The sequence below is a fragment of the Neospora caninum genome, chromosome XII (genome assembly GCF_000208865.1).
Source record: "Neospora caninum Liverpool complete genome, chromosome XII".
Classification (NCBI taxonomy): Eukaryota; Apicomplexa; class Conoidasida; order Eucoccidiorida; family Sarcocystidae; genus Neospora; species Neospora caninum.
The window spans coordinates 4418292-4442735 of record NC_018398.1 but is presented as its reverse complement, the minus strand read 5'-3'; the positions used below and the strand labels follow the sequence as shown (position 1 = coordinate 4442735).

The window sequence follows — 24444 nt, the reverse complement described above, 5'->3', positions numbered from 1 at the left end:
GCGCGAAGAAGACAGAGAGAGACAGCACACGCCCACGCTGCGCCTTTGGCCGCACCCAGAAAAAACTCCCCCTCCCCTCCCCAGGCCCGCAGCTGCGAGGCGTTGAGAGAGAGAGAGAGTCCACCCTGCTTTATGCGAGCAAAAGCCGGGGAACTTCGCCTGCCGTATATGTCGAGCATGTCGTTCCTCTCGCCGCTCTCTCGCGTGTGTCTGACCTGCGTGGTGTGTTGCTGTGGTGCTTTCGGCACTTTTCCATTTTCTTTTTCGTGACTCGCCTCAGCCCCAAGGCCTGATCCGTTTCTTGCGCTTCCTCCCACCAGACAAAATGTTTTTCCCCCGCCTTTCGCTCGCGGCCGTGAAGGCCTCTCCTGCAACCCGCGACGTGCTCCCGAGTATGCTCACCCGTCGCGTTTCTCTGAACTCCCCAGCCTTCACCCAGTTTTCTTCGCCGAAATTCTTTTTCTCTCCGAGCCGAAGCTTTTCGCAGTCTCCCCTCTTCCAAAAACACACCCCGATCCACTGCAACCAGAGACTCGCAGCCGCCGGCGCTCTCGTCCCCACGCAGGTGCGCGCACGCGAAAAGGCCCCAGACGGAAAAAGGGACAGCCTCCAGAGAATGGAGAGGCGTTTTCCACAAAATCCACGGCAGTCTGCGAGGCACTGTTTGTCTGCGGAAGAAAGCAGGCGGGGCACACGGAGACACACACAGGAGGACTGTGCACATGGATCGATGCAGAGAGCGAGTGCGTTCCGCGGGGTTCTTTCGTGTGCACCCTCGACGCACGTCTTGTCTGCCTGAGAAAAGCGAGGAGTCGCAACCGTGATGAATTTTCCTTTGTGTCTGAGCGAGAAACGAGGCGGGAACGTTTCCAGCTTTGTCTCCCGAAAACCCTGAACTCGCGCGCTCTGGGACGGGGTGTCGGACGCTTTGACAGCCCTCGTGCGCTTGTGTAGAAACAGAAGCGAATTGTGCGTCATGCATGTAGCGATCACAGATCCACTCAAAAAGACGTAAACGTCAGGCGTGTGCGTAGAAGCCGGTAAGAAGCTATCGGGAGCGTCTGGCCCAGCTTCGAGTTTTCCGTGTTTTTTGCCGGTCCTGCTGGGCCTCTCTCCAGAGACGCTTTTCTCAGAGCCGACCACGATGACATATCTCATGTGCTTGTGTTTTGTCCTGAAAACCTGCAGCAACCGTCCATGACTCGCCAGAACCCGTACGCCATGCAAGTTGGCGCTCGCTACGATGCTGGAGTAGCTAGCCTTAGCGCTGCCATTGCGTTGATGTCTGTTGGAGGCGTCGCTCAAGGTATCGGCTCTCTCTTCGCTGCGCTTGTTTCCGGAACTGCGCGCAACCCGTCGATCAAGGAAGACTTGTTCACCTACACTCTCATTGGAATGGGTTTCCTTGAGTTCCTGGGCATTATTTGCGTCTTGATGAGCGCAGTCCTGCTCTACTCTTAAATCTGAGGGGACGGGCGGTTAGTGACGCGCCCTCCTCACTTTTGCGGCACTTTCCTCTCCCGAGCCTGGACAGCGAGTGTGCAGATAATCGCGGACTCGGCAACAGAGCGCTGACATATCGAGCACTCCGTACGCCAAGAGGCATACATATATCAATGTGTATGTTGGTGTATATGTGTATTTGTTTGTCGTTTGAGATGTGGAGGTTTCGCGAAAGTCTAATAGACCAGTTCTTTGGTAATGCTGTCTGTGTGCGACGGTCCACTGCTACCTCCTACATATCTGCCTGCACTTCTCATCTTGTCTCCGTTTGTTTTAACTCTGGTGTGGAACTCTGAGATGAGACAACCCCACCTCCCCCCTAAGATCAAGTCGATTTTTTAACCGCGTTCTGCCCACAGGGGCAAACACAAGGCAGGACCGCGCCTGGGCCGCTGGCGTCGCTCTCACCCAAAGAATAGAATGAGAAAACGTGTGCACATATAGCGAGTCGCGCAACTTACCATATCGCATTCTTTAATCAGTCCGAGAGAGCTGTCTGCACACTCGAGCATCCATGGCGCACCAGCCGGAAAGAAACGTATAAAAATGGACACAACCGGCGCCCTGTCGGCTCGTTCCCCTCGTCACCCGGAAACGCCGCTTAGCGCGCCTGCTTCGTTCGACGTACACCTGGTGCATCTGTGAGCAAGTGGTGTTCCAAAATCAAGGAACCCAGACGTGAGAAGAGCGTTGCACTTGACCATGAGATAACCTACACGTGGTGCTTTCTAAAAGGGGACCAGAACGGTCCACGAGTGGTGGGGCGTTCCCAACAGCTAACTCCGTACCGATCAATATTTGCGCATGCACGTATCTACATCAAGGTACTCCAGTCCTTGGACTTGGAGAGAAGATCCCCTCCGAGCCGGCACGCGGAAAAGAGTGAAGCCCCGGCTTCCGCGTCGCCTGCGGCGTGCGAATCTTTTTTGCATGAAGCTGAATCGTCTGAACTTGGGGAAACACACGGCCGCGCGCCGCTTCGTAGGTCTTCGGGGTGCACAAGTTCATCGTGTTACAACGTGCGCGAGACTACATCGGAAGTCTGTCAAAATTTTTACCGAACGCCCGCGTGACTCTAAACCCAAAGCGCGTGTCCTTTCTGGGGCCAACGCCGTGGAAACTCAAACACTAGGAAACGCTCTCCGTCTCGAGGTCCAAGTTTCAGTGTGGCTGTGCTCAACCCCAGAGGCGCCAGTCTTACGAGAACCAAGAGACGCGTGTGGATCTACCGCTTGCGCCACGCAGGCTGCACACACACCTATTTCTCGCCCTACAACGGCGCCTCGCGCTCCCCGCATGTGCAGGCGTGAGAATCCGCTCCTGGGTTCGTGTTTGTGCGCTGGAAAATCCCTGGTACTCTCCCCTCGATTCCCCTTCCTGCACAGACAAGAACGTAGCGCCTGTGCACGCCCCGTCGCGTTTCTCAGTCGTTTTTCTCTACGCGAAAAACAGCGCATCACTGGGCTGCGTTCTGTCCGCCGCCTTATGCTTGTTTTTCTCCAGGCGGGAGACGGGAACCTTTGATGGAGAGCGAACTCGCTTCCCGGCCCCGCCGTGTCCTTACACCCAGAAAAAGCTTATAAATAACCCTGTCTGAGAGATCTCGCCCCAAGGACCTACCACTGACTCCAGCGTCTCGCCTCCGCGACGGGATCGATCGCCGGCATCTGCCCCGTTGCACTTTCTTGCCACGAGCGCTCTCCACTCTGGCCAGTCCACGCAGCACGCGAGGCTGCGGGTCCGCGAGCATCGTGGATTTGGAACAGGTCCACGCGCTCCTCGAATCCCCCGTTTTCAAAGGGGTCCGCCGCCGCGCTCTTCGCCGTGAGCTCCTCCAGCGTCTTCTCTCCCGGTCCAGTGCGCGTCGCGGCACTGGACGACGCAGACGAAAACAAGTCTTCGCTCTCGACCGCCGAGCCTCCTTCCCATACGCCCCGCGTTCGCTCGTCCTCCGCCATGTCGCGTGGAGGGCCAAAGACATTGGCAGGCGTCGCGTGATTGGCGAAACTGCTCGAACGCTCGCGTGTGGACAACGAGAAGAGAGCGTCGCCTGAAAAGCCCGGGGTGTGGCCTAGCCGGCTGTCGCTTTCCGTCTTTGCCGCGCCGTCGCTCACTTGTGAGGCGCCTTCAGTCTCCTCCCCTCGTGCTTTGGGCGACCGACGTTCGCTGTCGCGAAGAGGCGAAAAGCTCTGGGCATCGAGGAGAAAAGAGCCTCCGGGGACCACGCCCTGAGGGACGGCCTTTCCTGCTGCGGGTTGCGCCCACTTCTGGGAAGCGTTGAGAGACGCGCCACGTGGAGCGTCGTCCCTAGACGAGCCGAGGCTGTGTGCCTCGCTCTGTGTTGCTGCATTTGGAAGCAGCTCGAGGCGCGATCCGCGGAGACTGTCGGCGAGTCCAGCACTCCCTGAGGAATCCCCTGGACTTGAGTCGAGTCCTGCACGGCGCTCAGAAGGCAGGTCAAACGACCCCCAGTCTTCGCCCGAGGTGACGGCGTGGGACAGCCGACTCCCCGTCTTCGAATCTTCCTTCATCTCAAGATCGAGATTTCCGGCTCGGCTGTCGCCTGAAGACGATGCATGTGTAAGACGGCCTCCGTCGTTCGGACGACCCTGGCGTGAACTCGTCGTTTCGCCGGGGCTATGCTCTCCTGGCACAGCCTCATGACTCTCTGAGGGGTCAGCCCGTTCCGCCGCGACTTCCCGCTTGGCCCTCGCAGCCTCCTGAGATCCCTTGAACTCCCACGCTTCACCACACTCTCCACATGCACCTCGCTCAAGGCCCGCCCGCGAGTCGGCCGCCTCTCTCCGGTTGGACGCCTCCCCTGTCCACCTGACACGACCAGTTCCGAGACCGTTGGCATGTGTGAACGCGGGGCTGTTGGCGTCGCTGAAGTGTCCGGGAAGCGGCGAGTCGCCAACTTCGTTCCTGTCTTGCTCTCGCGCGTCGCTCTCGACGTTGGACAAACGCGTCTGCGGAGACGCGTCTCGCCCAAATCTGGCTGCGGGTGTATCTGCAGCGCTAGCCACTGCTCTGGGAGGGTCACTGCCTATCGGAGCTCTGTACGCCTGCTTTGTCTGTTCTGCCTGCGACGCGGCACCTGCAAGTTGCTGAACAGCACTGCCCGCCGCCGCCCACCGTTTCGCGTCTTCCGACTCGTGTTTTTCTCGCTCGGTTAAGACACTCCGAGGCGCTCCCGCGTCCGCACTTTCCCCGAGTTCGCGGAGGCGCTGCGCCTCGCTTTCGGCCGTCTTCGCCAGGAGGCTGGCTTTTCGACAGCACAGCAACAGAGCAAACGTTTGCACACAGAGTGTCGTGCTGGCCTCATTCGCGCCGGAGACCAGGTTTCGGTCCACCAGCATTCCCGGGGTGTCTGTACACTCGAAGGAGGCAAACGCCGCGCCCTGGCTCTCGAGCAACTCCTGGAGCATGCACGGCAGATGTCCGAAAAAAGGATAGCGACACTCGTCGAAGGGACTGATCCCCGTCAAAGTGTAGTTCGCAAATGGAAACGAAGACCCTGCTGCGAGAAAAAAAACACACCCAGCGTGGACACCACAGACGGCCCGGTGAGCCCCCGAGACACCCGAACGCAGTGAAGAATCGGAAACTCGGCGAGGAGCCGCAACTGGTACAGCTTCGTGCACGTCCCGCCTCCTTTCTCGGTTCATGTGTGCCGCCATGCCCATATTTGAAACTGCACCTTTGAATGCACATTTGCACGCCAAGGTAATGTGCATTCAGCCAGATACACAGGAAGCGGAGCCAAGGCACAGCACACGCACACATGCGTATATATATATATATATATATATATATATATATATATATATATATATATACGTGTGCGTATGTGTGGACGTGTATCTATCTTTCTCTATCTCATTACATTCGAATACTCGTGTATATACGTCTCTTTGCGACCAAGTTTCGGCTGGCTTTTGTATGGAGACAACAAGGCAGTTGGCCTATCTTTTCCCGCTCAGTCTGTCGGCCTGAAAAAGTGAGGGGTGCACGCGAGTCTGTGTCTGCGCCGTACCTCTCGTCTTCTTTCTGCCTGCTGGACCACTCCCGACCTCTTCCCGCAGTCCAGAGGGCCTCTTTGCAGCGAGAGCAAAGCCCCCGTAGCCAATGCTGCAAACGAATTTGTCTTGGTTCGTCGACAACGCGGCGAGCAAGCTGCCGAGAGCCGAGCTGTTGAAAAGGTCGATGGCGGCGCCGAGGTGGTGCGGCAAGAGCAGGCCGGCGACATTCTCGAGTTTCACGGCGCGGAGAGCGACAGGCGATTTCAGTTTCGCCAGAAGTTCCCGTGGAAGGCGCGAATCGGACTCGAGATCCGCAACGGAGTCGACGTTGCAAATCGCAGGCTGCGCTCCCGCCGGAGTCGCGATCTGGTACCCGAGCCCACTGCTGGTCAGGACGGAGTGAATCGACAGCAGAGACGTGACGGAGATCCCCGCTTCGGCCAGAAACTCGAGCGAAGACGGGCGGTATGCGCGGCCGGAGGAAACGCACGGGGAATGTGTCTCCGCACCGGCCGCGGTCGGGGAAGGCGTCTGAGCGTAGAGACGTTTTTCCGAGGAAAGAACAACGAGAACAGAGGAGAAGGGGGACAGTGGTTCGCCTGGAGTCACGCCCGAATCCGGAGTTGCCTCCTTGCAAGCCTTCATTTTCTGCACGGCTTCGGGGATAGTTCCGTTCAAGTTTCCACGGGGAAGAAATCCCTCATCGTGCGCTCGAAGCGATGCGAATGTGAACCCCGCAAACTTTCGTCCTGTGGACTCCATGTGCGCCACGGAACGCACACACAACGTCAGTTTGCCCTTTGGGAAAAAGACGAAGCAGGAACGTCTCGCTCCCTCCGGCCGCCCGTCGGTAAACTTTGCTGGTTTTCAGCCAGCAGCGCTGAACAAAAACTCGTGCGAGGGATAAACAATTCCAGAGTTTCACGGAGAGGTCTCCACAATTATGCACATGTAAATGGTCACGGGAGAGACTTAAAAGGCCTTCTCTGGTCTCGAGACGAGAAGAAAATGAACGCGAGACAAACAAAGTCGCACAGCGATGGGCAAAAAAGAAAGGCCCAGCCTCTGGGAACTGAGCTCCGGACTGACGAGCGCGGTTCCGCGAGTTGAAGGCGCCGAAAACAAAGGAAGGGGCGTGGAGAAGTTAGAGACTGGAGAGACTTTTTCCTGAAAAGATGAAGAATTCCACCGGCAGACAGGGTAGACCCCCCTTTGTGTGCTGCCGGTCTGCCAGCGGTGTCTCGCTCTGGGGAAAAGAAACGGGCAGAGACTCGAGAAAAGTGCCGATCTTTCAGCTAGGGGACGGGCGTTTCTGCCGACAAGCATGCTCCAGCAGGCTTTCTGGGGCTGGCAGGTCCAATGGAAGAGTCGTTTTTTGTCTCGTTCGTCGCCAGAAAGGAACAACTTACAGCTTGTCTACCAGCCGTGCACGCTGACGACAAGTGGGTTCGGACAATGCAGCGAAGACAGCCGGCTCCCGACCCGAGGTTACCTCCAAATGCTCCTCAAACTCGCTGTATCCCCCCTTAACGGATAAATAGCAGAGGTGAACGGAGAATTTCTGCAAAGACGCTTCTCCGTAGTTTCCCCAGAAAAGCTACGTTTTTCGGCCGACATCTGCACTGACACACGCGATCGCGCTACACGCCCCGCTCCCCGTATCCGCCGCCTCGCTCGACCTGGCCACAGGAACATTTCAAAACTTTACAGCGTGTGCACGTCCAACCTTCGCTTCTCTGAAGCGGAAACCACTGCCCTTTCACGTTGCTGGCGGTTGGCGTTTCCCAAAAGATGTGTATCACGGAACAAGGTGCCGAGGTGCGTTGCTTTCCGCGTTAAGTCGCGAGAGCGGCCGAGCTCGCCAGTTCGGCTCTTTGGAGGACCTTGGAAACAGCTTCTCATGTTGCCCAACGTTCGTCGTCAGTGTGCACGAGCGGATTGAAGCCGCAGGGAACACGCAGCGCAGAAGAGGAGTCTTTTCCCGCTTACCACAAGTGATAGCAGCGGATCCAGAGGCGGGGGGTTTCTCGGCTGGCGCGCGGCTGCTCGAGAACGCGGCAACTGAGTGCGTCCTCACTGGTCCGCGTTGGGAATGTTTGCACAGTCAGGATGGACGGAAAGTTCCGATCCAGTATGCACCCGATATCTTTCAACACCGCAGTAGGTGTCATGTCTCTGCTGCAAAAGGATCGCAGACTCCACCGTGGTCTCCAGCACTCCAAGTCCGGTGCCGTTTTCGGTTAACCAAAAGTTCCGAGGCAAACCGTTTCCTCGGGGAGCACTCCCTCAGCCAGTCACAGAGTCTTGTTTGTGCTAGCCTGGAGTAGATATTCTCTCGTGGGCAGGACTTGGACATCTTCCCAAAGCACCCCGCGAGGAGTAACAGTAGTCAAGTCCTCTTAAGAAGCGCATCCAGTCGAGGAAAGGAAAACCAACTCTGCACGAGAGTCGGAGATTTTGATTCCTCTCGACTTGGACGCTTCCACACGCGTTCTGCAGAGAATCCAATGGTCAGTTTAGAGATCCGTAGTTCTGTTTCCACGCCATCGCCGGTGACACAGAACCCCCACATCGTCTCTGGCGGGATGAAAGGCGACCCTCTGTTCTCCACAGATTCACGAGTATCAGCTCCAGCAGGAGCATACAAGAGCACGTCGTTCCGCGTGGTACAATTACGCATGCGTGAGCATCTGGTTTTTTTCTTGATTCACTAGGGCCGAGAAATCTGACCTTTTCCCGTGCCTGGGAAGGGATTCGCTCCAGCGATGAGGGAGTCTGCCGCTCGCTCCATCCGTCGGCAGAGCCCCTCAAGACTTTAGGGTCATTTAGATCACAAGAGAAAGCCCACGGAATCTCCGTACTGGACCTGTGTCCCCGCTTGGATACAACACGTTACAGGCAGCGTTTTCTGCCTCTCTGCCACGAGAAGTAACCCCCACACTGCTGGAGCGGCTTTCGGTCCAGGACGCATCTTCTCAGACTGCTAAAAGTCGTCCGGTGCCATCTAAGCTGTTTTTGTCTATGACGGGGGACTCGTAGATGGGACTCTCAAATGGCCAAGAAAAACTCCGCCTGGAGGAGCGGCCGTCGACGCCGTTAGCCCCAGCTGTTTCCTAGATTCCTTTTCCCGTCTTGGTCGTTTTCATGTTTGTGAGACACGAGTTTCTTTTGCTTCTACGGAAAGTGTGTGATCGGAGTGAACGATGTGTGTGCGCTTCGCTGTTCCCTCGAAATGCGCGGAACAGACGACAGATCACCAGCTTTTCCTTGTTTAGATCCCTTGTAGCAGCTCGGTTCGATTGTTCTGGCCAGGCCATCGCACGCGCGGAAACAAACAACAACTAGGCTGTACACATTTCTTCAGCCCTTCACAACTGCAGCGAGGGTACAAAGACATTTTGAGCGGCACGGAGCTCGCGTGCATTGGAATGCACCTCAAAACGCTGGACCACAATAAGCTAAAAATGGAGGTGTATCTCTATTGATGCCATTCTGCAAACGAGACAGATTCGCGGGCACGTTTGATGATCCTTGGAGCGGTACCTCGTGAACACCTGCTACTACTGCAAATAACACCGTCGTGCGCGGAACACGAAACACAAATACAGACCTAACGATGGGAGGCGAAAACATACCTGCGGACAGGCAAATCCGCGTCGCCGGCTCTTTCCCAGCTTTCCGCCGCGACAATTCCCATTCGGACACAAACACGTGAAGACCTAGCATTCACGCAGACTGTGACGGGGGGCTGTGTAAACCACCGGGGAAAGGCCCCCTTTCGCGAAGCTATTCCGTTGCTTCGGGGTTTAGGGTGGCGTCTCCCGTCCCAACAGGTTGGCTGCCCGGGGCCCCAACCCCCCGCGGCACACGATAAATCCCCCTTTTCTCTTCGGCAGTTCTCTGAACATCAGTCACGACCTTTCCACAGCCTCAGGCACATCACTCTAAAGAGCGCTCTGAGGCAACAGACCTTCGAAAAGGTTAGAACTACGTGTCGCCGACCGAGAAAGACGTCGCACCCCATATTCTTCGACAGCGGGCTCGCCACCGTCTCTGTTCGGAACTTGGGCAAATATTTCGGAAACACAAACAAGAGTGAAAGCTCACAACTCTAGACTTCACACGAGACACCCTGTCGCTCTCGCGACGTGAAGCCTGTGACGCCGAGGCCCAGATGTCCTGTCTCCTCTCTCAGAGCACGTGAGGAAGAACACCCACACGCTATGCATGTGTGCACCGCACACCCAAACTCACGGAAACGCACCGTTTCCTCCCAACTACACTTTTGTTGCCGATACACGGATGTACATGTGTGTATGCATGACACCACATATATATGTATGTAGATATATATATATATATATATATATATTTAGAGACGTGGATGCCTGTTAGGTGTGGAACAGGGTTGCCTCGTTCGCTGTTTCTTTTCCCGGTTACCAGTTCATCGAATCCTTCAAAAGTTTCGCGCCTGTTACCATGAAGAGCGTTTGCCAAATTCCCAAGCCGATACGGGGAATGACGCCTTTGAAAAGACCTTGCACGCCTTCCTGAACGACGATGGTCCGAAAAACCTGGAACGCGGGGACAACAAAGGAAAACGGAAATGGGCAGTCGCATTCGTCTCAAAGTTTGCCGAACAAAAAAGCACAACTGTGCCAAACCGCTGCAGCCGGTATTCGGTCTAGAGCAACAAACGACCGTTGTCTGCGTGAAGCAGGTGAACAGCCGCTTTCATGGATCTCTCTGGCGACTTCCTCAAAAAGGGAACACACATCCAAACACACGCAACGCGACAGTCCCGTTCTGTCCTTTCATTTCCGTCCCCTCTGTCTTTATTTTCCCCCTTCTTCTCGCCGTTCTTTCTCTTGTTTTCGTGATCTCCTGGCTGCGTGTCTGCTGAGTGTTTTGGGGCGCCTTCCGCGCGCGCCTCAGAGCTCGAAAAAGGTGACGAGAACCAGCGACAATCAGCAGTTTCCCACGCCTCCTCTTGGGTTTGGCAAGAGGCACACCTGCAGAATGTTGTGTTTTTGCTTTCCCTCGTTGGCAGCGGCCTGCATCTGAATGCGCGCAACTTCGAACGGCTGATTCCACGTCGACAGAGTTCCACCCTGCCGCGACAGACAAGGCATATCCACGACAGAGAGCGACAGACAAAGAGCTGATGCATTGCCGCTGTGCAGCCCGAGGAGAAGAGAAGACAAGACTCTCACGACGGTGACATCAGGGGCGCAAGAAGAGGGTGGAGACACAGCGAGAGAGCGAGAGAATGAACACGGAAAGAGACTGGCACCGACAGGGCCTTCGACGGGATGGGCGCGCCGCGACCACCGAAAGCGAACACAGCCTTCTTTGCATGCAGAAACGAAGCCTTATGAACTCTGTCGTCCGTATGCGTGTGTGCCTTCTCGAGGGGTCGGCCGAATTCAGTCTAGCGCGTAAAAAAACCCGTGCTGTATAATATCTACATTGACATATACCCATATCTATACAAATGTACAGGTATATGGATATTTTAAGCATATGTGTAAAAGTGGAGAAGGGTATGTGTGCAACTCCTCAGTGCCTGTCGTTCCCTTCGTTCCGTCGCTCTCTGTCTCTCGCCTCTGCTTTCGCTGAGCAGGCAGCTGTCCACCGAGTTCCGTTTTCCTTTGAACTCACGACGATGCCCGCGGCGACTTCTTGCGTCTTTGAGAGTTTCGCGCGCTCGTCCCCGCCCTTCATCTTCGTGCGCACCCATTCAGTGAAGCCTTGCCGCGAGGCCCAGTTGGTGGCTTGCCGCAAAGCAATCGCCGTTCCACCTGAGTAAAAGCCCTGAGGAAACCGTGCACATCCGAAGCACCATCTCTCTCACCCCTCCGTTTTATGTCGCCTGTAGCCGACCGCTGCGCAGCTGCAACCGCGGAGAGCCCGCCAGGTCTGAAAGACACTTCACATCGCACAGTAGCGTAGAGACTCCCTGTGAGGCATATCCTGTATACATCTATACATATATACACATCTATATATACATCTGTATATATATATGTGTGTATACATACACATATATATACATGGACATACATATATATATCTATGTACTGAGAGAGCGGTGGTGGTACGGAGCGTACGAAACGCGGCCAGGTAAGCTGGAGAAGCACTGCGATATTTACTGTACAAATGTCGCAGCCCCTCACAGAGTGCGCGCAACAACAGACGAGAATGGAAACCGCGAGAAGGCAGCCCAAAGGAGGAGACAGACAACATCCCGGAAGGGACAGAAGACGACTCCCGGCACCCCCCACTACGCACGGCGATGGCGGCGCAAGCAGAGGAAGCGCCTATATGGCCGAAAGAAAGGTGTTTTAGAGAGGAGACGTGGCCCGAAGAGGCGCGTGGTTCAGACGACACCCCCACCGAACGCAGAAGAAGATTTCCACTTGACGCTACGAGCCGAGAAACGACCTCAACGATCTAGTCGACGCCGACATGTATACACCTCACGAAAAAACACACCCGCCTTCTGTTATTTGCAAACAGGTTCATAGAGATCGACTTCCTCCACACGAATAGAGCTCTGTTCGAACATATATATATCCATGTTAACATCAATATATATTTATATATACATATGTATATGTGTATTACTTAGACATGCATGGAAATATACATATATACACATATATATATACATATATATATATACATATATATATATCTTGATAGGTAGATATAACCTTCCGTATTTGCAATTCATGCACATGTGTATAGAGGAAGGCACGTAAGATAAACGAAAGACGAATCACACACACGCGTACACCATACAGAACAATATGCGCATATATATGAACGTATATACGAACATTTGTATACCTGCATGTGTGTGTATGCCTGCTTGTGTCTATATCAATTTGCAAACACATGGGTGTGCTGCTTCTCTGCTGTGCATTCACCTTAACTCCCTTGGTGCGCCAGACTTCCCGTATTTTGTCTGACGCCCTTCCGCCGTGTGTTTTGTCTCGGCCGCCTGTGACGAGAGCCGTGACAACGTATGTGCAAGGCCCCATCACGGCCGTCTGACAAATGCCGCCGCCGGCGCCTGCAGCGAATCCGCTGAGAGTTTCCGAGGCGCCCAGACGCCTCATCGAGGACAAGATGCATTCCTGAAGAAGACATCGGAAGCGGAACACAGGACCGTCCCTCTCCCCTGTTCTCTTTTCTTCTCTGGCCCCCGTGTGTCTCTTCTCTTGCCGTTCCTTTTCTTCCTGTGCACTGTCTTTTCGCCTTCTGCTCTTCGCTTGACCCTTCCCCTCGCCCCGTTCCGTGTGGTGCGCCGCTCCCCGCAGATCGGGCCTCGTCTCTCCGGCGCCGTTGTGTCTCCGACTCTTCTTCCCTTATCCCCCCGCTACTCTTCTCCCCCGTCGAACCTTTTCCCGCTCTTTCCTTCTCACTTTCGAGTAGAGCAGCACTGCACCCTTGGAGGCAGATTCCACAAGCTTTGGAGCCAACCCTCGCCAATAGGCTTGGACGCCGCCTTGCTTGTAGATTTGCTGAAAGGCCTCAATTGTCGACTCCTTGCGGTATCTTGAGAGAAAGAAGCACAGAAAAAGGCAGAGAAAAAAAGAGACACAGAGACCGCGTTTCGACGGGAGTCGTGTGTTCCTGCGGCACCCCACAGGCAGGAAAGAGACGACAGAGCGCGATTTCCACTTTCACGGAAAGCAGCCTGTTGCCAGCAGCAGGCGAGCCTCAAGAAGCACATGCGAGAAGAAGTTAGGAAAGAAGGGAAAAGAAATAAAGGGGAGAAAGAAGAGAAAGAAAGGGAAGAAAGAAGAGAAAGAAAGGGAAGAAAGGGAAAAGAAAGAAAGGGAAAAGAAAGAAAGGGAAAAGAAAGAAAGAGAAAAGAAAGAAAGAGAAAAGAGAGGGAGGGAAGACAGAGAGAGCAAAGCAGAAAACAAAAATTCAAGATCACTCTCCGTACCTTCCCATGCGCGTCTTCCAGACTTCGAATGGCATACCAAGGGTTGCGGCTTCCACGCACTGGAGGATGGCACCTGCAGAGAAGAGAGGGGGGAAAAGGAATAAAGAAAGAAGGGAAAAGAGAAGAGAGCACGAGAGACACAGAAAGAAGGCGAAATCAAGAGAGGAAAGGCCGAGGAGAGACCCTACACTCGAGGAGAGAGAAGACCGTTTTTAAGAGACAGGAGAGACTCTCGTCGTAGGTCCAAAAGGCAGAGAGGGAATGGCGAGACAGCCAAAAACCTTGCGCATGCTTCAAGGAAGGAAAATGTAAGAGACAAACATCGAAAGAAGAAGAGAAAGTGACGTATTAAGGAAAAGCAAGACTGACCTTTGGAGAGGTCGCGAACGCCTCCGGCGTTGCCGTTCCCTGCAGCTACACCCGGCGTCATTGTTCGCGTGTTTCTGTTTCGAAAAGGGTGGCAAAGACGAAAGAAAAGAAGAAAATGCAAACGAAAGATAACGAAGCAGATAGGAGAGATGGCTGCAAAAGGTCGCGACCTCTCAAACTCCGGCTTTGACGCGCCACAGCCGCGTCGACAGCTCTGGCTAGACCCATTTTTAAAGACCGAACGAGAAAAGAAGTAAGAAACGAGAAAAAATACCTGACAGCGAGGGAGAAAAAGCCGCTAGTTGCTCGTTTTTTCTTATGAGGAAGAACGCGCAAGGAGCAAATGACTTGGCACGTGACTGTTCTGTTCTGCTGGTCTGTACATACACCGGAAGAAGCAGCTAAAAAAGTGGAAGAGACCGCGCAAAACACCCTGCATCGAAACCACTGCCTCGTTCCCTCCATTTCTGCAGAAAGGATGAAAAGCCCGGAAGACTATCTTTCCTTCTCTGCTCTTCCTTTTTCTATGTCCCTCTGACCACAGATTCGCCGAACGGACGCCCGAGGGAAGAGGTTAAGGCGACACTCGAAAGAGTACGGTGGAGTGTCTCGCCGCCGCATTTACTCACGCACATTTATTTCTTTCCGCGTCGGGTTCGGAACAGAATCTCGAAAGATTCACGAGAAACGCTCGCCCGCGCTGAACACCTGTCGTCTCAACTGAGACACTTCCCGCGCTCGAGAGACAAGAAACCAGCGCCGCGAGCTCTCGCGGATCGTTAGCGTTTCCGCTGTTTATGTACGGCCGAGGGACGGCCCCCTGGGGGTTGGGTGCCAGGCAACGCAAGAAAAGGCTGGGAGTTTTGCTACGCAAGAGAACACGCAGGTGCTTAAAAAGAGGGAACAGGATAGAACAGAGAGGATTAGGCATCGGAAGGAAAAGCAAGGAGGGGAAACGCGTGAGAAGCCGCCGCAAAAATCCGAGCTGTCAGCGAGCGAGACAGGAGACGGGCGCTCCTGTGAGGGGGGGCTCTCCAAGACCTCGACAAAAGAGAAGAAAGAAGAGAGGGAGAAGGCTTTCCGAAAAGGGTAGTTTTCTTCTCTCCACAAGATCAGAGATTCAGACGAACCACAAAAGGGAAAGAAACGCGCCACAAGCGCAAGCAAAAAGCGGCAAGGAGTCTCGCAAGCGAGACAAGGGAACGCGTGACAGCGAGGGCGAATTTGGATCACGTGCGCTGGAAGGAGGTTGCTGTCCTGTCGGCTCTCGCACACCGCAACACTTGGACATTCCAGGGATCTGGAGGAAAAAGAAACGGCACTCGAACGGGAAAGGAGAGAAAAACGCGAGAAAGACGGGAGACGAATTGACGTTTTCTCTTTTTGGTCGGAGGTGCCTATGCGGCAACCGTGTCTTGTGCAGACGGTGCGAATGCTGGGCGTCTTTCTCCGCAAGAGAGACAGCTGAAAGAACTTAGCACCGAGGAAGAGAAAAAACGAGAATTAAGAGGATCTCGCTGATTTTTTAAAACGGAGAAAATAGCGAAACGCATCCAAAGAACCTCTCACCTGTTCGACGTTCTTCCTAGTGCGAATCCCGGGCTACTCGACAAAAACCCAACAACGCCATGGCTTCGTCTCCGTCTTCTGTGTCTTCTCCATCTTCGTCTTCTCCACCTTCGTCTTCTCCATCTTCGTCTCTCTCTTCTGTCTCTTCTTCTCTCCCTTCCTCTCTCTCTGCCCCGCTTCTTTCGTCTCTACCTTCGTCAGCTTTCCTCGCCTCCTCTCTCGAGTCTTCTGCACAGCCTTGCTCTCTTGCCTCTTCTCTCGAGTCTTCTGCACAGCCTTGCTCTCTTGCCTCTTGTCAAGGTGGAAAGGACCTTCCATTGTCAACAGACGGCCTGTCCTCGGTGGAGGCTGGGGCCTCTTCTTTTTTCACGAAAGTTTCAGAGCTTCGGCCAGGAGACCGAGGCGTAAACTGCGTCGTTCGCGTCCTTCGCACTGTTCTCCTCAGCTCGAGAACGCTGTTCTCCGGTGCGCTTTCCAAAAAACTTTTCAACAGAATGCGTGTGCCCTGATCTCTGCCTGATTATCGAAGACAAACGTCGATCTCAGCCGCTGCCACGTTTTCAGGGTCGTCTCTGCTGTCTCTCCGCATCTCCCTCTTCAGCCTTCTGTGTTTTCTCCCTTCTCCATTCTTTCTCTGTTCCTCTTCCCTTCTTCTCGTTTCTCCCTCCCCTGGATTTCGTGCTCCTCTCCTATGCATTCCCCTCTCTCTCTTAAGAGCAGAGAGGCCGTGGAAGATGCAGATGCTCCAGTTGAAGCTGCTGCGTCTTCACCTTTTCTGATATCTTTTTTCTCTCAGGAGAAGTCGCCTCTTTTTCCGAGGTGTTGGTTGGAGACGAGACAGGAACAATCAAACTCGAACTCCATGGAGAGGAACAACGCACTGCATGCAGAGTAAGACACACGCGTGGACGGGAAAGAACCCACTTTCGACAGGATGGGAGGGACGAAAGCCTCGCGAAGAGGCAGCACGCAGGCAGAACAAGATTCATTTGAATCACCACAAAAAATGGAGGAAGACAGAAGGAACCCGCGCGTTTCCTTGATCTCTATCTCCCTCTCTCCTTCCTGTCCGCGTCGCTTTCTCGTCTCTTTTATTCTCTCCATCAGACCTTTTTCCTCAGGCTTCCTCTTGTTCTCCCTTCCTCATGTTTCGCTCTCTCCAAATCTGTCTATCTCCCTCAATCTCTCTTTCTTAATCTGTGAATCTTCCTGAGTTGCTGGAACACCGGTATCTTTGCACCACACTACGCGTGAGCTGTTTCGTCCGTGTGTTACTTCCGTCATTCATCCCTAGAGAGGCTGTCGGCAGGTTGTCTTTGTCCTTTTCGCGCTGGTTCTGACCGGCACGCGCGACTCTCTTCCTTTCCTTCTCTGCGCGCTCTTCTCTCATTCATTTCAGAGCCTCCGTGCGTTTCATTCCTCAGCCTGGGACAGTCGTCCTTCTCCTCCACGCTTCGACAGCTCAGATCGGCGGCGAGATGTCGTTGCAAATCTTGCCTCGCGTTGGAGGGGCGATTCTCCCCGCCCCGAAAGAACTGAATCTCGTTGCTTCTGAGGAACCGTGCCTGTCGGACGTTCCTCTTCTCTCCCTGAACGCCGCTGCAAAGTAAAACAGCGCACCTTTCGAGAAACGTTGGCGCCTCCGCAAACGTCGCACTCGAGAGGAAGAGAGACCGTTTTCCTCTTCTTCACTCCCCAAAGACGAAAAAAAGGGGCGCTATCGCACCTCGTCCCCAGTCGGGAAGTTCGGCTCTCGCGTAGACGCGAGAAACCAAAGAGACTTTTTTCTGGTCCAACACAGACAGACCCGTGGCCCCGACGCCCCGCGGAAGCATCGCCGGCATGTGATGGTTCTCATATTCACATACAAATATACATACATATACATATATTTATATCTTTATATGCATTTTCAAATCTGCACACACTTGTCTATGGAAATACATGTATTTGCATGCGTCTGTACTAACCTTCAGATATACGTCTAGAGCTATACGTGCCTATATCCATATATTTGCCTATACATATACAGCTCGGCATCTATTGTATATACACATACATATCTTTGTAAGTATATATATATGCATGTAGTTGAGTGTTTGAATACGCCTTTGTATTTACGCATCGATATGCCTCTCTATTTGCATATGCTTAGATAGGAGTATAAATGCTCGATTTGTACCGGTTTTTATGTGTGTGTATATTTTCACGTCTGTGTACTAATTGGTAAGCACAAGGCTGTTTGTCTCATTTAACGTTTGAGCGGGCGTCATCTCGCGGTCGCTCATGTTTCTGATTTAAAGGCATCCGAAGCGCTGCAGGCGTCAGAAGGGGAGATGGTTTTCCCGAGAAAATCGCGACGCTTTTGCGACGGTGAAAGCCTCCACTGAGGAGAGAAATCGAGGCCATCTGCCTCCCCGTTTGTCGCTTTCCTCTTCTCGAAATCGCACTTTGTCAAGTTGCGTCACGTCCCAGCACTAGAAGGGAACGAAACTTACACCAGACACCGGGTGCCTCGTCGAAGCGGCGAGCCGCAACGGCCGAATCCGGAAAGAAGAGGGAAAATGCGGGGAACCAACAGGAAGAAACAGACGGAAACGGTCTAATGAGCGAGGCTTTGTCGCCAAGCTGTTCGCTTGTCATCTTCGCTTCGTACGCTTCTTGATGTTCGTCTGTACGGCGTACTTAGGTTAATAATAGGAACGAGAATGGATTGTGAAATGGTTTCTCCGTCCTGGTATACAGTTCAGTAGGTATTTGGATGTTGCACTGCGAGATATTCTATTGGTGCACACTTCATTTTGTCTGTAGGAGCAATCTCTTCAGCAACTCTCTATGTGGATGTATCTTTGATAGTCCATCTGCATTCAAAGAATTCTCAACGTCCACTCCATAATCGCTTGCGTGCCTGGTTACGTTGATATCTACGCGTACGCTGTAGCGAAAGTCTTCCTAGGCTCGGCACTGCAAGAGGGGAGTGAGAAGACCACGCGAGAACAAAACAGAAACACCACGCCGCTGCTGGGGTGTTGTCACCGCTGACTGCGTGCCGGCTTCATGTGCAGATTGGGTTTTGTCTGTTCTTCTCATTTGCCACGTCCCCCTCAGTCGCGAGGAGCGTCCGCCTGTCTAGGTGTCGCTCTCCAAACTTATTCGGGGACATCTTCACACTCAGCGGATCGCCGAAAAAGAAACTCGGGAAAGCACGAGAAGAGAGCGTGACGTCACGCCGGAGAGAGGCGACGCGGCACGCAGACGAAGCGAGAGAGAAAAAGAGTGAAGCGGGTTATAAAGTCGAAACAAATGCAAGGGGAGAAGGCACAACCACGCTATTCGGGGCGACAAACGCATCGGGAGAAAGAGAGGAGGAAACAGAGACGATGCGTTTGGGTGAGGCTACGCGCCTTGGGACGTTTTTGGCGCGGCATCGGCTCGGTCTGTCATCGTATCGAGGCTCTCGTCAATGTCGCTCCAGTTCTCTGGCAGCTTCTCCAAAAGATAGCCGTAGTCCTCCGAGTAGCCTTGGAGAACGAGAACGACGCGGCGAATCTCTTCGCACCGAAACTCGCTCTCCCGTGCATGCATGAAGGACAGGAGCGCGTCGCGCAATCCGGCGGCGTTGATCGTCGCAACCAGAGACGTCGAGTTCCCCGCCAACAGACCTGTCAAAAGAGAAGGAACAGACAGAGAAAAGAGAAACTGTCACCACGGAGAGAACAAGAAGGACAAAAGGAGAAAGAGACGACGCAAGGGAAAGAGAAAAAGCACGAGGGGAGGAAGAGCGGGAAATGAAAAGACATCGGGACACTCGCACGCCTGTGTGTTCCGCAAGAGACAGGCCTGTCTCACCTTGAGCGTTTTCATCGTCTGAAGCATTGGCGAAGTAGGGAATGCGGCCGTGTTGATCAGGAAGAAGGTTCAAGCGAACGCATGCACAGAGGAAGAAGCAAAAGTCCTTGACGTTCATCGACGAGAGGCGTTCTTGGAGGTTCTTGCACACTCGGAGAGGAACGGAGGATCCCTGAAGGCATGCAGGGAGAAAATGAATGAGATGCGAAAAGATCCACTTGCGCGGTGTCGGTAGACGAGCCGCAGAGGAAGTAGGAACCGCACGGAGGAGACGGCGAAGGCTCCACGACAGGCAATAGACGCAACAACAGACCGAACGCCCAGTCGTGAACAGCGTGAAATGCTGAACTGCAGAACAAGGACGGGGAGGAACGAGCGATCACAGTCAAGGAGAGACGCGATCTTTTTTTAGAGGCAAGCTCACGACCACGCGCAGGCACGAAACAAAACAAGGGTGAGCCTAAATCTGGAGGCCATGCAAATGCAGTGTACAGACGAGAGAAAAAGAGAACCAACAACTCAGAAAGAGAATGAGAAAGAGAGACAGAGAGAAAGCGAGATGGAGAGAAGGAGAGACAGAAAATAGATGGTGAGAAAGAGAGCAGGACAAATACAGAGACAGAAAATAGAGAGGAGATACAGAGAGAGGGAGAGGAGGAGAGACAGAGAGGAAAAGAGACGGAGAGATGCTCACCGCGGGGAGAGCTTGGGCGAGGCGGGCAAAGTCGACGACGGAGAAGCGGTTGATGTGTTGCTCCATCTGGCGGAAAGCAAAGAAAGGCGAAGCGCACGCAACGGTTTTCTTCTCTACGTCTCGCGGGCCGTTGCCTTGACGTCCCAGCCACATCTCTCGAAAGGTGCTGTCTTTCCTTGGCATCAAAAAGCCAGGCGCGAATCGCGGCGTTTGGAGGTTATCTGCCCACTAACCTGCGCTGAGCGTCCTCGGGACTAAAAAACGTTTTTCTTTCAGGCTCTGCCTTGCCGCTTACAAGAGGGCCCATCGTACACGCGACGTCAGAGAGTCTGCCGAGTTTCGCAAAGATCCAGAGGGTTTGGGCGACGAATTTGGGGGGTATGTTGTGGACTTTCCGGGCGTCCTGGAGCTGGGCGGCGACGAGGTTCGCGAGTTCCCGGTGTTCGATTTTCATGCGGATCAGAGCTTGGAGCAGCGACAGCTGGTTCAGGAGTGAGAGGGCATGCAGTTTCCCGTCCATCTCGGCGAGGGCGAAGCGCAGCAGTTGGAGGTCGCGTTTCGTTTCCCGGTGGTTCAGCGACAGCGTGACAATCATGTCGTGAAGTTCGATGGCATCAAACTGCGCAATTCCCGTTTTCAAAAGTTCCTGCAAGGTCGCCACGAAGACGCCGAATTCATCGCCGAAGGCACCCTCGAGCTTCTCGTACACGCGCAGGACCGACACCAGGTTCAGCACGGACAGCTCTTTCAGAATGAATTCCTTCTCGATTCTCTCGGCGAAGAGACACCACAACTCCTTGTCGGAGTCCCCCACGAGCGCGTAGAGCGGATGCAGAATCAAGACGATCTCCTGAGCGCCGAAGCCGTTCATCCGAAACTTGACCTTTTCCACGAGCTCGCGACACAGTTCAGGGTGCCGGAGAGAAGGCGGCAGCTTCGCGTACGCTGCGGCCAAGTTGGCAAGTTCCAGTTCGTTCAGCGCCTTCGCCACCACGGTGATCTGGTGCTCCAGATGGGGGATCAGAGTCTTCTTCACGTAATCCTTGGGTATCTTCTGGGCTGTGAACGTCGGGTTCACTAACGGATCTCGCAGGGGCACTTGTTCAATCGCCGAGGTCGAAGCTACGGAAGACGAAGACGCTTCGGCGAGAGCAGAAGGCGAACTCGCGAGGGACGCCGCCGATGGCGCGGTCGGCCCAGTGTCTGGGGAGGAAGACGACTCAGCCCGTGCAGCCGAGAGCGAAGAAAACGCGACGAAAGAGACGGCAGAGAGGGAAGAAGAAGAGAGAGAGGAAGAGGAGAGAGAGGGAGAAGAGAGAGAGAAAGAAGAGAGAGAGGACAACAACTGTGGGCGGATGGAGAGGTTTGGAGATGCGAGGGGAACGGTGTGTGTGCTGCACGTCTTGGCCCTGCCTGCTCCGACTGTGGAATGACGTAGGGGCGAGAAGGAACGAAGGGGTAATTCAGGAGACAGGCAGCTGACGGTCTGAGAAACGGCCGGAAGTCCTGGACAGTGTCTGGTGCTTCTCCAATGCACATCGGAGACGCACGAAGCCTGCGGCAGGCGCTCGCGCCGCGCGCAGCGAAGCGAGGATTTCGAGACGAAATTCATCTTCACTTCTTTTTTAAAAATTGCGTTTCACAGCCTCAAGACGGAGAAAGGGAAGACTTCGTATGTTTTGTAATTGCGCACGTGAAGCGTCTCGCTTTCCAGCGATGAATGATATAGTAACACCGTCAAGGGACTGAAAGCCGGCGGGTTTAGACTGTCGAGAAAGCCCGAGCAGAAATCCGAGAGAACCTCCTTCGCTACGCCGCAGGATATACTGACAAGCAAACTCATCACCCAGTGGTTTTACCTTGCTTGGCATTCACTGGCGGCGATTGATGTGTGGCAGCGGAAGGACGAGAGAGGCGGAACAGATTTGACAGTGGGAATGACGGAGACACGCAGCAGCGAGAGTTGAGGCAGGTGCGAAACAGAAATGAAACGCACGCCGTCTCACTCTGAGGGGAACGCGAGTATCACTTTCAGAGGTGATCAAAACGACACAGAAGAACAGACACGAGGAGCAAGGGGAGGCGGCCTCTTGCCACGCTGGTGTCGTCTTGTCGCAGTTCTTTGCGTAGAAGGAAGTAAAAACGAACAGAGCTGGATTTTTCCTTGCTTTTTCTCTGGTGGTGCCGAGGACGATCGAGAGGAAAGATGAAAGAAAGGGACAGAATGTCAATGGAGGCGGCGAGGACAATTCGACGGCTTCGCCTTCCGAACTGTCCGCCTTGCAGTCTTCATCAGCGACGAGAGACAAGAAACACAACGAAACGTCCAAGTTCCAGAGTTCCAGAACAGCCAGTTCTCATCAACACTCATTCCTTTTTGTCCGGGGAAGGCTAGAAAAGTGCGTGGCCTCGGCCTGTCCGCAGAAAGACCGGCTGTCTGCCGTGTGTGTACTGGGCGAAGGGCCTGTGCCAGCTGTACATACACCTCACGGGAGCCGCCTGCGTGGAACAAGGAAGCAGTGGATTGTCGGTTTACTTAGTGTGAGAAAGAATGAAGAAAGGCGAGGAACCATTTTCTTGAAGACAAGGCACTACGTCCTTCGTAAATATGCAAAATGGCCGCAGCGTCAATTGCATGCAGTCGAGGAGCAACTGCCGACACACTCGAGCTGAAACCTTTCGCCAGGCAACAACAAAGTCGCCCCAGAGAGAGCCTGTTGTCCTTTCGGGTCCTCCTCTGAGTTTCTCCCCTTCTTTCTTCCTCTTTCCGTTTCCTCTTCTCATCTTGTCTTCTGCTGCTGTCGCTTTCGCGTTCTGGCGACGAGGACCGACGCCGACGTCGATACAGCAGCTCTTACGTGTTTTCCTGTCGGCAACGCTCCGGTTCTTGTAACCGTGGGGAAACAAGGGACAAGTAAACAAGAGAGAATGGACGGAAGTCCTCTCTTTGACTCTCCGTTGGAGACGCTGTAGAGAAGCAGATCCTGGAGACGAAAACATGCAGAGGTGTGTCTCCATCTAGAACATTCGGGAAACATCTGGCTTTCACACATACAAGAGCTAGTTTCACAGAGCTAGTTTCACAGTGCTAGTTACCTCTCGAGTTCCTGCTGAGACCGCAGCGCGGTTGCTCCTCGCGTTGGCTTTCCGGTATGTTCCTGAAAAAATCGATTCGAGGAAACGCCGTTGTTTGCCAAAAGAAACGGGCCGGCGGCAAGGCATCGCGTATGCCTCCACCAGAACCGATTTTCTCGCATTCCAAGTGACTGCCCAACACTCTCGCGATACTGCGGTGTATCGACAGCTGAGAACCGCAGCAGCTAGAATCCCGGGTTTCTGATCCAGATTGCGTCTCGGAGAGCCTTTTCCAACTTTTCTGTGTTTCGCGCTCTGTCTGCACAGGGCACTCGAGAGAGATCTCCCTTCTCGGCTGGCGGGAGAACCCCAACGCAAGGACATCTACACAGTTCAACCCTGAATTGTTTGGCTCAGTTGATTAGTGTTCGCCTTGATATTATGTATCAACCAATCTAAATCCGACATGTCCTTGTTTATATAAATCTAGCAATGTTTGTCAGATTCATTGGAAAGGGTAGTCCGGGGTCCAAACTGGACCCGAGAGACGGGTCTCGCTTCCGCGCAAAAACCAGAGGTGCAGGGTGCGCTCCTCAGGGAACGGGGTTCTAGGGCACGCGGCTGTCGCTTGGATTGGTGCCGGAAGCAAGCGCTGTTCGCATAGTCGTTCTGTGTTCTCTGTTATGTGCCGAGGTTGTTGCGATCCTCATACGCAACAGGACACCTCCGCACTGCGTGGGGGGTTCTGCATTGAGTTACAGTGCATATTCTTTGCTAATAAAGGGAGCAGAAATACACTTGGTTTTCCTCAGGCGTCGACGACGAGATGGTGGCCGGCGAGGCGGCATGGCAGGAGACCGAGGGTGTCGTGAACGGCGACAAGCAGCCTGGGTGGAACCTGCTGCTGAGGCAAGGCCGGGTTCGCGTGCAAGAGTGGAAAGAGAGATGTAAACGTTCTTCGCAGTGTCGTGGAAGCGAGCGTCTGCAGTTTGCCAAGCAGAAGAAAAGAAGGAATCACACTGCGTGCGGAACTCGAGGACGACGGGGCACCAACAGTGTGTTTTGAAGGAAGGCTCTGGAGATGCATCTCACTCGCCCTTCGCATGCAGAAGGTTGGGGTGTGAGCGGGCGTAGGACAGAACCGTGGATGAACTTTCAGGAGAAATCGAGGTTGCCAGAGAGCTCCTCGCAGAAATCCGCACCAGATGCTCGTCAAAACTTGACTCCGTCCTGGTCATACGCACTGTCTGATATGCAGGTCTACGTACATATCGTGCGTATTTGCTTTCTGTTGTACGTGTCTCGGGTTCATTCCGTAGCGTTTCAAGAGTTTGGTGGCCAACCTTTCGGTGGCTGCCCTGTGGTGTTTTTGGGAGGTGCTGTTACCTCCTACGCCTCATTTG

The 24444-nt window shown here is 54.0% G+C and overlaps 4 protein-coding genes across 4 annotated transcripts; 1 reads left to right on the top strand and 3 right to left on the bottom strand.

Moving 5' to 3' along the window:
- Positions 1-325: 325 nt before the first annotated feature.
- Positions 326-1461, top strand: NCLIV_065850 (putative ATP synthase lipid-binding protein; the record flags this gene model as incomplete). Its single annotated transcript, XM_003886136.1, has 2 exons — positions 326-565; positions 1189-1461. 2 exons carry the CDS (start codon positions 326-328, stop codon positions 1459-1461), a joined length of 513 nt encoding a protein of 170 aa, XP_003886185.1.
- Positions 1462-3119: 1658 nt separating this feature from the next.
- NCLIV_065840 (conserved hypothetical protein) lies at positions 3120-6170 on the bottom strand (the record flags this gene model as incomplete). The annotated part of the gene is made up of 2 exons (XM_003886135.1): positions 3120-5023; positions 5540-6170. 2 exons carry the CDS (start codon positions 6168-6170, stop codon positions 3120-3122), a joined length of 2535 nt encoding a protein of 844 aa, XP_003886184.1.
- A 3791-nt stretch (positions 6171-9961) lies between these two features.
- NCLIV_065830 (MGC79800 protein, related) lies at positions 9962-13915 on the bottom strand (the record flags this gene model as incomplete). The annotated part of the gene is made up of 7 exons (XM_003886134.1): positions 9962-10099; positions 10538-10636; positions 11187-11339; positions 12458-12667; positions 12956-13088; positions 13486-13558; positions 13855-13915. The coding sequence occupies 7 exons, from the start codon at positions 13913-13915 to the stop codon at positions 9962-9964; spliced, it is 867 nt and encodes a 288-aa protein (XP_003886183.1).
- A 4904-nt stretch (positions 13916-18819) lies between these two features.
- Positions 18820-22539, bottom strand: NCLIV_065820 (hypothetical protein; the record flags this gene model as incomplete). The annotated part of the gene is made up of 5 exons (XM_003886133.1): positions 18820-19085; positions 19273-19444; positions 19967-20032; positions 20262-21169; positions 22503-22539. The coding sequence occupies 5 exons, from the start codon at positions 22537-22539 to the stop codon at positions 18820-18822; spliced, it is 1449 nt and encodes a 482-aa protein (XP_003886182.1).
- Between the last annotated feature and the right edge of the window lie 1905 nt (positions 22540-24444).